The 14,362-nt window shown below is 49.8% G+C and overlaps 1 protein-coding gene across 2 annotated transcripts in view; it reads left to right on the top strand.

Moving 5' to 3' along the window:
* Nucleotides 1-14,362, top strand: part of CDC42BPB (CDC42 binding protein kinase beta) — a 141,640-nt gene that overhangs the window by 55,562 nt on the left and 71,716 nt on the right. For both annotated transcript variants that reach the window (XM_040332970.1, XM_040332969.1), the window contains exons 4-6: nt 2,051-2,146; nt 5,373-5,521; nt 12,230-12,323. In XM_040332970.1, the coding sequence (XP_040188904.1) occupies nt 2,051-2,146; nt 5,373-5,521; nt 12,230-12,323 (339 nt within the window). The remainder of the gene's footprint in view (nt 1-2,050; nt 2,147-5,372; nt 5,522-12,229; nt 12,324-14,362) is intronic.

Genomic DNA, 14,362 nt, shown 5'->3' with positions numbered 1-14,362 from the left:
AGATCGGCTTGTTCACAAGGACATCGGTCCCGAAGAGGAAGGAGGCACATCTGCCTTCACTGTGCCCAAAAATACCCCCTGCCAGTGCCACCTTTCAATGCCCGCAGTGCCACCTCTCAATGCCCCCTATTAATGCTGCCTATCAGTGCCCGCAGTGCCACCTCTCAATGCTGCCTATCAGTGCCCGCAGTGCCACCTCTCAATGCTGCCTATCAGTGCCTGCAGTGCCACCTCTCAATGCTGCCTATCAGTGCCCGCAGTGCCACCTCTCAATGCCCCCTATTAATGCTGCCTATCAGTGCCCGCAGTGCCACCTCTCAATGCTGCCTATCAGTGCCCGCAGTGCCACCACTCAATGCCCCCTATTAATGCTGCCTATCAGTGCCACCTCTCAATGCCACCTATTAATGCTGCCCCATCACTGCCACTCATTAGTGCCCATCACTGCCACTCATCAGTGCCCCCTATCAATGACACCTATTAGTGCCACTTCTCAGTGCAGCCCCATCAGCATACATCAATGAAGGAGAAAAATTACCAATTTGCAAAAAAAATTAATAAAATATATATATTGTCATTCAAAGTGCGACAGCGCTGAAAGCTGAAAATTGGTCTGGGCAGGAGGGGTGTTTAAGTGCCCGGTAAGCAAATGGTTAAAGCAGAGCTCCACCCAAAAGAGGAAGCCCCGCTGCCACATTTTGTACCCTTTTAGAGGGGAGCAGGTACCTGTTAGTTTTCTGCGGTGCGGTACCCCTGAAGTTCGCCTTCCTCCTCCTTTTGCCGCCACCGGGCCATTCAGAAAGTGCAGTGTGCTTCGCACTGTGGGACTTGAAAAGGCCTCGCTGCCGGTTTCCCTTAGACGGGATGACGGCGGAAGCGCCCAAGAGCCAATTGAAAAATCGACTGAGGTGCTAAAAATGTGGGATCCCTGGACAGGTAAGTGTCCTAATATTAAATGTCAGCAGCTACAGTATGTGTAGCTGCTGACTTTTAGATTCTGGGGGGTGGAGCTCTGTTTTAAACTTCACTGAATCCAATGGAGTCACAATACATTCCTGCGGCCATCCAGAACCTCTACCCCTAGACCAGGGATATGCAATTAGCGGACCTCCAGCTGTTGCAGAACTACAATTCCCATGAGGCATAGCAAGACTCTGACAGCCACAAGCAGGACAGGCAGAGGCATGATGGGACTTGTAGTTTTGAAACAGCTGGAGGTCCGCTAATTGCATATCCCTGCCCTAGACTAATCTACCTATAGTGTTGGCGTTTGCAGCCTAATCAAATTTTTTTTTATTCAACCCTCTCACGTCTGGTCTATTGTAATATGAAGGCCGAGTTGGAGCCCTATTATCCTGGTGGGACGTCATATGATGTCTTCCCAGGTTAGCGCTCCAGCGCGATCTGTCTGATCACTGTACCAGCCCACTGCCACGTGGCCAACCCCCTGCAGATCATATGACAATTGTACACAATGAAGGGTTTTGATTCATGGCTTTCATTGTGTACTATTGTGATGAGCTCTGTGATTGGTCACAGTGATCACATGGTACAGACAAGGCCAATCAAAGCCCATCTCTAGAATAGTTTTTCATTCATAAAAAAAAATGGTTGCTTATAACTGTAAAATTCAGTTATAAGCAATCATAGTGTGTTAAAAAATAAGTTCTGATCACCTCCCCAGAATAGTACAGTGTTACTATGGTGTGCGAATTCAGCTATAATTGGTATGGGTGCATTTTTTTTTTCCTGCAAAAGTTGGCATTGGCCTGTAAGTGTGTTTGCGCCTTGTAGGGGTCATGCCAGTTGTTGGGGTTACAGGGATTAAGGAACAGAGATGCTGGATTTTCATTTGCTCGCTCCATTGTGAACCGCCTGTAATACCAGAACATCTGAAATTTGTATTGTAAGAAAAGATTGTATGGCCAGCTCTATTCATACCATTCATCTATCCCCTGTACAGTAGTAGACCTTGTACACATTTAGCGTTCAGTTCCTGGTGGTTGCCTGATAGTGTCAGGATCTAATCTAATGAATTTATACTCCACAGACAGCCTGTTTCCGGGAGGAGAGGAACGTTCTGGTGAATGGAGATTGTCAGTGGATCACTACGTTGCACTACGCCTTTCAAGATGAAAACTTTTTGGTAAATATTTGTATCTGAAAGTATTTGTGTGTGGGACCGGAACCTCATAATGTGTGCATGGCGCTAATGGGTGGAATTCAAAACCTCTGCTTGTCCCTGTACACCAGGGGTGTCAAACTCAGTTTCATGGTGGGCCACATCATCATTATGATTGCCCTCAAAAGACCGGTTGTATCTGTAAGATTAGATGTCCAGCGCATCCCCTCCCCTTTTTATTAGATGCCAAGAGCCAACCCACCATAGGAAGTTGAGTTCCCCACTCTCCCTTACATCACAGTGCACCCCCCTTTCCTTATGCTGCTGCTGGGAAAACGCTGGATGCATTGCTTAAAAGCAGAAAGTAAGATTCTTGAGGAGGACCAGAGGAGGGCTGCAGCTGCAGGAGAGGTGCGAGGGGCAACTTGAAATGGCCTGGAGGGCCGGATTCGGCCCGCGGGCCCTTGTGTTTGCCACCTATGCTGTACACAGTCACCTCCTTTAGTTGCACAGTCTGGTTGAAAAAAGACAAGGCCGTCCAGTTCAACCCGCGGCCGTCCAGTTCAACCCGCGGCCGTCCAGTTCAACCCGCGGCCGTCCAGTTCAACCCGCGGCCGTCCAGTTCAACCCGCGGCCGCCATCATTCCATACTCAAAGTAATTCCTGGAGTTCTTCCTTAATATTGCATGGGCAAGTGGTACTCCCGTCACTTGATGAACCTGGTAGCAGTGGGGGAAAATCGAACCACAGACTCCTCAATGCCCACAGCCACATTATTGGTTGGCCGCATGTGTTCAAGTGTGAAGGCACTTTTGAACCCCCCCCCCCCCCCCTCAATCAAAATTTGTAAGTATTCATAGCCGTCTTGGGCTGCTGCAGGTTGGACACTCCTCTTCTAGCCCTTTCCTTCCCAGTTTGACTGTCCCTGGCCCACCATCACATCCATTGGATTTCAGTTCTCTCCATCATTGAGGCTCAGCATTACATGTGGGTGGTTACTTCAGGGCGGTCTGCATGAAAATTTAGCCTGCCTATTGGTTGAACTGGATGCTATTGGTTGACCTGGCCCAACGCCTCCACTCAAATTGACATCTACCCATTAGGAAGCTATGTACAGGCACCCCGCTGACCTTTCCCGCCAGCCATGATCTGCCTGCATTCAATGTAGTATGCGTTTTTTGGCAGTGTCTTGCCCAATGCCTGACCACCCTTTCAGCAGGGGGAGGGGCTTTGAGGGAAATGTGTGGGGGCTTGTTAGGAGATGTAATAGAATTAGTTAGCCAACCACTGTCTGAACATTACTGACAGTGTTCCTCTCATCTCCAGTTATGAAGTTTGAAGAGAACCTTCAGACTAAGTTAAGCTGTTTTACCCCCCAGTGTATGCAGGGATCAGAACTACCTGCCAAGTACCCTGTAATAATGGTCAGGTGTTAACACCGTTACGATATTCCATTCCACCAACCCAAGACAGCTTCCGACACTCCACAATCCAGCAGACAGGACCCATTGGATTTGCCCCAGAATAACGAGACACGGCTCTGTTCTCTGGTTCCAAACAGATGACTTTTAATGGTAAAACTCAGGTTTTTATACAGTTAGAAGCCCCAAGAAACAATGGCTTAACTCCACCCACAACATGACACACGGAGCTCAATACACATTCCTTTAGATAATGACATTCAGATAATCTACATGAGCTAATTACTAGTCATTTATCCAGACATTCCGATAAGCTCTTTTCACCTCAGTACAATACACATTCCTTTGGTAAACATAAGTCCGACATCTGACCTTTTAGATTGTGTTCATTCTCATCACATATCTATCATCGATAGAACTTCCACACAATACAGGGTTGGTTAGCATAGCACCATGAAATATCTTAGATGCCAGGCTTAATTAACACAATAGACAATAGAATGCAATCACAGCAAGCTTTCATCACTACAGCCAGGTAGCTGGAGGTGATTAACATCAATTAACATCTCAACAGTCTATGTTCCACATTGAAGGAGACACTCTATTGACCTGTTGGGTTCAGAAGGAACAACTTGTAATATTTCAAGATATCCTGCAATACATGAATTATCATTACTGTCCCATATCATGTAATCCATGATATCAGTTCTCAGTCATCCTATGCCCCTAGTGGACATAGGATGACCCTAGACACAAGAGTCATTGGTGAAGCTGACGCAGGAGTACCCCACATGCTTCAAGCGCCTCTGGGTCCCACGGGCCATACCGTTACATACCCTAAAAACTCTTAAAAATATTTCTATACAAGTGAGGTTTAAGGCTCCATTCACATTTGTGAAAAAGAGAAGGATGAATAGGGCGCTTCTGCCAAGGATCTTCGGACAAACTAATTAAAGGGTCATCATGGGGTGGATGGTACAGTACATAATTGAGTACCGTATTTATCGGCGTATACCGCGCACTTTTTTGCCCTGAAAATCAGGGCAAAATCGTGTGTGCGCTGTATACGCCGATACCCGGTTTCCCGCGCCGAGTTTGAATACTGCGCCGACATATACCGAGCGCAGTACACTCGTGTATTGTCGGGCAGTCTCGGCTCCTCTCGCGCTGACGTCCTGGACGTACAGGACGTCAGCGCGGGAGTAGCCGAGCCTGCCCGACAATACACGAGTGCACTGTGCTCTGTATATGTCGGCGCAGTATTCAAACTCGGCCTGGGAAACGAGCGGCGAGGACACCGCAGAAGGATGCCGGACCCGACGAAGAGGACACCCGAAGCCGCAGACGGACGCCGGACCAGACGAGGCCGCTGATGGAAGCCGCGCAAGACACCAAAATTGTAAGTAAAAAAAAACTTTTTTCCAAAGAAATTCGGGGCAACTTTAGGGATGCGCGCCATACGCGGGAGCGCGCTATACCCCAATAAATACGGTATTTACTCTGCACATGGAGACCGCAAGCTGCTTCCAGTAGCATACAGTACATAAGCCCAGCCATATATGGATCAAAATTTGGCCGGTTCAGTAATACTTGTGTTCTGTTGGTCGGGAAGGCTTTCCGTGCCACCCCCTCCGGCAGAACACAATAGCGCTACTGACTATGTTGATGGGGGAATCCAGTGATTTACACCCGTGGTGGAAGGAAATAAAGTCCTCATGTGGTGATTGTACAGTTATGGCAGCCCAACGTACGCAACCCTGTCCTTGGAACCCAATAGTGATGAAGTGGCGTGAGTGCTAATCTTTCCCCCTTCTTTGTTTGACTTGCAGTATCTAGTCATGGATTACTACGTCGGAGGGGACCTTTTAACACTTCTTAGCAAGTTTGAAGACCGGTTACCGGAAGACATGGCCAGATTTTACCTTGCAGAGATGGTGCTGGCCATACATTCCATTCATCAGCTACACTACGTACACAGGTAATGCCATCCCACAATGCTGGGTAACCAAATCCGCTTGATCTAGACAATTGCTCACGTAGAGACCAGGGTTCATTTTGGCAGCAAATTTAGGTTTAGTTTTAGTCTTAGAACAATGGAATTTTTTAGTTTTGGTCCCATTTTAGTCTCCAATTGTTTGTTTTTTAATTTTAGTCATATTTAGTCGACTAAAACATCCAGTACATTTTAGTCGCCCAAAACTCATTTCAGTCGACTAAAATCGAATGAGTGTACCGTATATACTCGAGTATAAGCCGAGTTTTTCAGCACATTTTTTTATTTATTTTTGCTGAAAATGCCCCCCTCGGCTTATACTCGAGTCACCTTTTTGCGCTTGAACTCCCGGACTTTGGGGACCCGGTGCCCGCCGTAGGTCCCCTGGACCCCAAGCTTGGCACACATGTAGCCCCACTTTTCCTCTACAAGTGTGCAAAGTTTGTTGGCCGAGGGATCTACGGCCGGGGAGCACCGATTTTTCAAAGCCGGGCACCCCTTCCATAGACTCCCATGTTAAACCTTCATTTCTCCGGTGACTTTGGGGACCGGATACCAGCCGGTCTTGGGTGCCCTGGACCCGGATCTTGGGTGCCCTGGACCCCGGATCTTGGGTGCCCTGGACCCCGGATCTTGGGTGCCCTGGATCTTGGGTGCCCTGGATCTTGGGTGCCCTGGATCTTGGGTGCCCTGGATCTTGGGTGCCCTGGACCCTGGATCTTGGGTGCCCTGGACCCTGGATCTTGGGTGCCCTGGACCCTGGATCTTGGGTGCCCTGGATCTTGGCATGAAAGGAGACTTTTTTTTTTTTTTTTTTATCCTCTAGTAAACCTTTATTGGATTGTCAAAAATAACTTTCTATTGTTGGTACAATGATGTTATAGAATGAAAGTGTGTTGTGAACTCCTTTTAGGTAAAAATATACAGAGTACAAGTTTACTTTGTGGAAGAATAAGAAATGTTCCCATGGGGCAATGCTGAGGTCTGAAATCCTCACTTCCTGTTCTTCTGTCTGTAACTCCACACAGTAATGCAAGGCTTTCTCCCCGGTGTGGAGAAAGCCTCTTGAGGGGGGGGAAGGGGCGAGTAGGAGGGTCAGGACGCTCTCTACTTTGCAGATAGAGAAAGGAGCTGTGTGTTAGTGTACTTCCTGACTCTCCTGCTCGCCCCCTCCCCCCTCAAGAGGCTTTCTCCACACCAGGGAGAAAGCCTCGCATTACTGTGTGGAGTTACAGACAGAATAACAGGAAGTGAGGATTTCTCAGAAGAAATAAGGACATTTAAAATCAAAATGGAAGGATGAGGTAAGTGAAGGAGAGGACGGCACTAAGGGAAAGGAAGATATTTAGGGAAAAAATGTTTTACCTTTACAACCCCTTTGTAAAAGGTACAATTTGTTTTCCTAAATATCTTCCTTTACCTTAGTGCCGTCCTCTCCTTCACTTACCTCATCCTTCCATTTTGCTTTTAAATGTCCTTATTTCTTCTGAGAAATCCTCACTTCCTGTTCTTCTGTCTAACTCCACACAGTAATGTGAGGGTTTCTCCCTGGTGTGGAGTGTCGTGCTCGCCCCCCTCCCTTGGACTACAGGAGAGTAAGGACGCTCTCTATGTTGCAGATAGAGAAAGGAGCTGTGTGTTAGTGGGCGTCCTGACACTCCTGCTTGCCCCCTCAAGAGGCTTTCTCCACACCAGGGAGAAAGTCTCGCATTACTGTGTGGAGTTAGACAGAAGAACAGGAAGTGAGGATTTCTCAGAAAAGGAAGGTAAAGGAAGATATTTAGGGGGAAAAAATTACCTTCACAACCCCCTTTTAATATAACAATCACAGCAATCTTTAAATGTAGATTAAGTGCTGAGCCTGGCTCTGTGCATTTTCTCTGCCATTCCTTTTTTTTTTCCTACCGCAATGTGCGCTGTCACAATAACTCCGCCCACACGTCTGCTTACTTTGGAAAATCGGCTTGTAGACCATTCAGTCAATATTTGCTTTAGCTGCCTGTTTTTATTTTGCAATGGCAGAGTCGGCCAAGCTTCTCCAATGAGAGAGCTGCATTCCTTCATCTGCGTTTAACACTTTCGCCACGTTCCCTGGAGCGCTCGGTTCTTCGCACCCTTTCCGCTTTATTGCTATACAGGCATCGCTGTGTTTTATGTGCTTGTGTACTGCGGATGAGATGGATGTGAGCGTGCGGTTTTGGCAGCTTCTTGTTTGATCTCAAGCATGCGCAATAAACTGTCGTGGGAGAACCCTGTAATAAATGGTTTGCAAATAAAAAAAATGTAATAAAAGGATGTAAAACAAAAAGGTTACAGATGACAGAATTTAAAGAGAAAATAAAATTTAGCCGAAAACTTTTGTTTCCATTAAAAAATTAACCCGCGGTTTTCCCATGTTGATGCATAAGGCCACAACAAGGTTCCTTTTATCCCCCCCCCCCCCCTCCAAACCAGGTGGCCACTTAAAGTGGTTGTAAACCCTTTCTGACCTCTTGCACCTACAGGTAAGCCTAGATTAACCACTTAAGGACCCCCTACCGACGATATACGTCCGCAGAATGGCACGACTGGGCACGTACATGGCTCTTTAAGACCAGCCGTGCCGCGGTCCGAAGCTCCGTGCCGCGGTCCGTCCCCTGAGCTGAAGAACGAGGAGAGCTGTGTGTAAACACACCTTCCCCATTCTTCACTGTGGCGCCGTCATCGATCACAATTGATGACGTCGCACCTACAGCCACACCCCCTCTAAACTTGTAAACACACATGAGGTCATACATAACCCCCTACAGCGCCCCCTAGTGGTTAACTCTCAAACTGCAACTGTCATTTTCACAGTAATTGATGCATTTTTATAGCATTTTTGCTGTAAATATGACAATGGTCCCAAAAATGTGTCAAAATTGTCCGAAGTGTCCGCCATAATGTCGCACTCACGAAAAAAATCGCTGATCGCCGCCATTAGTAGTAAAAAAAATAAAAAAAAAATAATAATTAATAAAAATGCAATGAAGCTATCCCCTATTTTGTAAACACTATACATTTTGCTTTAACTGACAATTGCACGGTCGTGCGACGTGGCTCCCAAACAAAATAGAGCTTTCTTTTGGTGGTATTTGATCACATCTGCGGTTATTTTTTGCTCTATAAAACAAAAAGAGCGTCAATTTTGATTTTTTTTTTTACTAGGAATGGCGGCGATCTGCGTTTTTTTTTCCGGGACTGCGACATTATAGCGGACACATCGGACACTTTTGACACATTTTTGGGACCATTCACATTTATACAGTGAACAGTGCTATAAATATGCACTGATTACTATATAAATGTGACTGGCGGGGAAGGGGTTAACACTAGGGGGTGAGGAAGGGGTTAAATGTGTATCCTGGGTGTGTTCTAACTGTGTGGGGGGGAGGGGGGTGACTGGGGGAGGTGACCGATCTGTGTCCCTATGTACAAGAGACACAGATCGGTCTCCTCTCTCCCTGACAGGACGTGGAGCTCTGTGTTTACACCCCATCATTACACACAGAGCTCCACGTCCCTGCTCAGTTACTGGGGTGATGGGGCAGAATTCCTCCAACTGATGGGGCAGAATTCCTCCAACTGATGGGGCAGAATTCCTCCAACTGATGGGGCAGAATTCCTCCAACTGATGGGGCAGAATTCCCCCCAGTGATGGGGCACAATTCCCCCAACTGATGGGGCAGAATTCCTCCAACTGATGGGGCAGAATTCCTCCAACTGATGGGGCAGAATTCCCCCCAGTGATGGGGCAGAATTCCTCCAACTGATGGGGCAGAATTCCCCCCAGTGATGGGGCAGAATTCCCCCCCGTGATGGGGCAGAATTCCTCCCAGTGACACCAGTGATGGGGCACAATTCCTCCCAGTGATGGGGCAGAATTCCCCCCAGTGACACCAATAATGGGGCAGAATTCCTCCCAGTGACTCCAATAATGGGGCAGAATTCCTCCCAGTGACACCAATAATGGGGCAGAATTCCTCCCAGTGACTCCAATAATGGGGCAGAATTCCTCCCAGTGACACCAATAATGGGGCAGAATTCCTCCCAGTGACACCAATGAGGGGGGATTTTGTACTCCTGATGGCCACAGTCCGGCCCCCTTAAAGCCTGGAGGACAGTAATCCGGCCCTTTGTTTAGAAAGTTTGGAGACCCCTGTTCTATCGCATAAAATCCCAATAAAATACATTGACGTTTTTGGGTGTAACATGAGAAAGTGGGAAATTTCAAGGGGTATGAATACTTTTTCAAAGCACTGTATGTGAACAGCAGTAAGTGAGCAGCAATGAGCTTCTTGGTGATTTGTTGTAATAGTGGAAATGTCGCCTCATTTTGGAACGAAGTCGGATCTCAGCGTCGCTCCTCTTCGGATGTGCCGCGCCGCGGGCCGCCTGTTTTCACACACGCACTTCGCCTTTGTTCCTGCTGCCGCCGCCTTATTAAATCAGCCGCGTCGAGTTCACCGATGTGACAGCCGCGGTTTGTATTTCTGAGTGTCGGTGTTCTGCGGCCCGCTCCCCATTGTTCCATGTTGATAAACAAGGGCAGAGAGAGAACAGACTGTGCCGTCTTCTCTCCAATGTAAAGTTTAAGGTTTCGGTAAACGACTCGGGACGGGCTTCGTGTCGCCCAGTTCTGTGAAGATCAAATGTTTTATTTTTTTAAAACGGACATGTTTTTCTTACCTCCACTGTGCAGTTCGTTTTGCACACAGTGGCCCCCGATCCTCCTCTTCTGGGGTCCCTCTGCAACTCTCTTGGCTCCTCCCCACATCAGCTAACCCCAGATCAGATAAAAAGTGGCGGAGCTTGTCCATATAGCAAAATACGGGTAGGTATTGACAATATTTAATTCATCAAAAACCACGTCACCTAAACCAGCACCACCCTATCATACCTGTGCCAGGCCAACCAGAAACCCTGCCCCGCATCCCCCCCACGCTAGTCCCTGACACCCCTCCCCCGCTACAGTCCCTGACACCCCTCCCCCGCTACAGTCCCTGACACCCCTCCCCCGCTACAGTCCCTGACACCCCTCCCCCGCTACAGTCCCTGACACCCCTCCCCCGCTACAGTCCCTGACACCCCTCCCCCGCTACAGTCCCTGACACCCCTCCCCCCCGCTACAGTCCCTGACACCCCTCCCCCCCGCTACAGTCCCTGACACCCCCCCCCCCCGCTACAGTCCCTGACACCCCTCCCCCCCGCTACAGTCCCTGACACCCCTCCCCCCCGCTACAGTCCCTGACACCCCTCCCCCCCGCTACAGTCCCTGACACCCCCCCCCCCTACAGTCCCTGACACCCCCCCCCCCCCCCCCCACTACAGTCCCTGACGCACCAGAAGTGAAAAAAAGGTATTGCTTGACTTGCATTACATTTTTCGTTTTACATACATGCTCTGTTCCCATTGTGTATATAAAAGTTGGGGTATGCCTGTACTGCTTTAATGGCACCCCCAAATAGACCAGCCAATGCACTAAATCGCACCACAACGCAAGAAGAAAAAAGTTCCCGTCCTATTTTTCTGCGGTTGCGGCTCATAGGGCAGCAAATCTCATAGGCTGCCCCCTAATCACAACACCCCAAAATGCGTAAAACTGCGAGCGCACGGTCTGACTTTCATAGATGTGAGAAGAGCCTTATGAATGTCTTGTATCAGAACAACCAGGAGAACAAGACAAGGCAGCTGCAACTGCGCCCAAGAAACGTCACGTGTGACCCGGCACCCTCCTCCGAAGTCTCCTGGCTTTTTTTTTTTGATATGTAGGATCTTGTTTTGAATATTTGGGGTGACGAGGGGTGACGGGAGGTGACGAGGGGTGACGGGAGGTGACGAGGGGTGACGGGAGGTGACGAGGGGTGACGGGAGGTGACGAGGGGTGACGGGAGGTGACGGGAGGGGAAGAGGGGTGACGGGAGGTGACGGGAGGTGACGAGGGGTGACGGGAGGTGACGAGGGGTGACGGGAGGTGACGAGGGGTGACGAGGGGTGACGGGAGGGGACGAGGGGTGACGGGAGGTGACGAGGGGTGACGAGGGGTGACGGGAGGTGACGAGGGGTGACGGGAGGGGACTTGGGGTGACGGGAGGGGACTTGGGGTGACGGGAGGGGACTTGGGGTGACGGGAGGGGACTTGGGGTGACGGGAGGGGACTTGGGGTGACGGGAGGTGACGAGGGGGGACTTGGGGTGACGGGAGGGGACTTGGGGTGACGGGAGGTGACGAGGGGTGACGGGAGGTGACGAGGGGTGACGGGAGGGGACTTGGGGTGACGGGAGGGGACTTGGGGTGACGGGGGGTGACGGGAGGTGACGAGGGGTGACGGGAGGTGACGAGGGGTGACGAGGGGTGACGGGAGGGGACGAGGGGTGACGGGAGGTGACGAGGGGTGACGGGAGGGGTGACGGGAGGTGACGAGGGGTGACGGGAGGGGTGACGGGAGGTGACTTGGGGTGACGGGAGGTGACAAGATTTGCACAATTGTCTGTCCTGATGATTCCTTTGCAGGCTTTCTCCAGGTAACCAGTGCTGATTATGCATTTTATTCCCCAATGTTCTCGGATTGTCTTTCTATAGTTTTGTATCCGGGTTACTTTGTGTACTTTGGGTGATTCCCGCAGTCTATGGATGTAGGAAGTTAATGCCTGTGTTTTATTTTTATTTTCACAGAGACTTAAAGCCAGATAACGTTCTTTTGGACATGAATGGACACATTCGTTTGGCCGACTTTGGGTCGTGTTTAAAAATGAATGATGATGGAACGGTAAGCGTTGCGCTTTTGTGTGATGTGCACCTCTTCTGCGCACACGGGGGAGCACCTCACGGGGGGAGCGGAGCGCCTCTGAGCACACGGGGGGAGCGCCTCTGAGCACACGGGGGGGCACCTCTGAGCACACGGGGGGGGGCGCCTCTGAGCACACGGGGGGGCACCTCTGAGCACACGGGGGGGGGCGCCTCTGAGCACACGGGGGGGGCGCGCCTCTGAGCACACGGGGGGGCACCTCTGAGCACACGGGGGGGGGGCACATCTGAGCTAAAGTTTCTACACTTCTTTCCAACTCCGCCCTTCTTCTTCAGCCCTCATGACAGGTCTCGACAAAATCCGGGCGCCCGGTCGCAATTGCGGCAAGAAATTGTGACTTGGCGCCCGGGGAAGCTGAGGCCTACAGAAGGCCGAAAAGCCTCAATTACCGGCGGGCGGTAAATTACCCCCTTAATGACCGGGCCATTTTTTGCACTATGGCACTGCATTATTTTAACTGACAATTGCGCGGTCGTGCGACGTGGCTCCCAAACAAAATCCTTTTCCCCCCCACAAATAGAGCTTTCTATTGGTGGTATTTGATCACCTCTGCATTTTTTTATTTTATTTTTTTGCGCTATAAACCCAAAAAAGCAACAATTTAGAATTTTTTTTTTTTTTTTTTTTTTTTTTACATTTCTGCTATAAAACGTACCCAAGTAAAAAATCAAATTTCTTCATCAATTTAGTCCAGCATGTATTCTGCTACATGTTTTTGTTAAAAAAATAAAAATAAATCCAAATTGGCGTATATTGATTGGTTTGTGCAAAAGTTATAAACGTCTACAAACTATGGAATAGATTTAGAAACTTAATTTTTTTACTAGTAATGTGGCGATCGGCGATAATTTTTTAGTTATTTTTTGTGCCACTTTTTGGGGACCAGTGACACCAATACAGTGATCAATGCAAAAAATAAAATAAAAATGCACAAACGAGGGGCGACGGCTTTGCGCTCAGAGTGAGAATTCAATGATCAGTGCTGCCGACTTTAGCCAGCGGCACTGATTGATCAGGAAAAACCCAACAGGCTGGTTGTGCAGAAGTTGATCTTATCGATTCAATCCACGTAGAGCCAGTTTAAGGATCGATAAAGTTGTTTTATGAATTTGTGAGGCTGGTGGGAAAGCCTATTGTTTGGGAACCTATGCCGACCAGGAGTGGCCGCCGCCCCACCCCCCCTGCTGATCAGCTATTTAGAGATCTTTTAATCTGCTGTCCTCAGACGTTCACCGAAAACTTCCTCCTCCTGTCTGGACCTCATTTACAGCAATAAGACTTTCTGTCCTGAAGCACCGGAGACTTCTACTGTGGATTATAAAGGAAAGCCGAGTGTTTCCCATACAGGGGGGGAAGGGACAGATCACGTATCTCCATGCGCTTTCCTTTACTCCCTCGCTGTTCCGTTCTGCCTTCCAGAGACAAATACTTTGTACCCCGGGGTATTGGGACCGTGCGCCTAATTACCATCCCCCTATAAAATACTAGGAGTCACATGGAAGCAGGGAGAGTGTCGTTGGCCCCGTGTAACCCATAACCGAGCCCAGCGAGAAAGTCAAGGAAGGGTTAATATCTGTAGCTTTGCATGTGGAAAGTCGCAGCTGTTCTCCCCCCCCCCCCCCCCCCGATCCACTGATCCATCGCCGATGTCCCCCCCCCCCCCCCCCCCGAACCACTGATCCGTTGCCGATGTCCCCCCCCCCCCCCTCCCGAACCACTGATCCGTCGCAGCTGCCCCCCCGATCCACTGATCCGTCGCCGCTGTCCCTCCCTCCGATCCACTGATCCGTCGCCGCTGTCCCTCCCTCCGATCCACTGATCCGTCGCCGCTGTCCCTCCCTCCGATCCACTGATCCGTCACCGGTGTCCCTCCCCCCGATCCACTGATCCGTCGCCGGTGTCCCTCCCCCCCCGATCCACTGATCCGTCGCCGATGTCCCCGCGATCCACTGATCCGTCGCCGCTGTCCCCCCCCCCCCCCCCCGATCCGCTGATATCTT

This window comes from Rana temporaria, chromosome 13 (genome assembly GCF_905171775.1).
Source record: "Rana temporaria chromosome 13, aRanTem1.1, whole genome shotgun sequence".
In the NCBI taxonomy this organism is placed as follows: Eukaryota; Metazoa; Chordata; class Amphibia; order Anura; family Ranidae; genus Rana; species Rana temporaria.
Note: the sequence above shows the minus strand (reverse complement) of the source record. Positions and strands in the feature narration are given on the sequence as shown.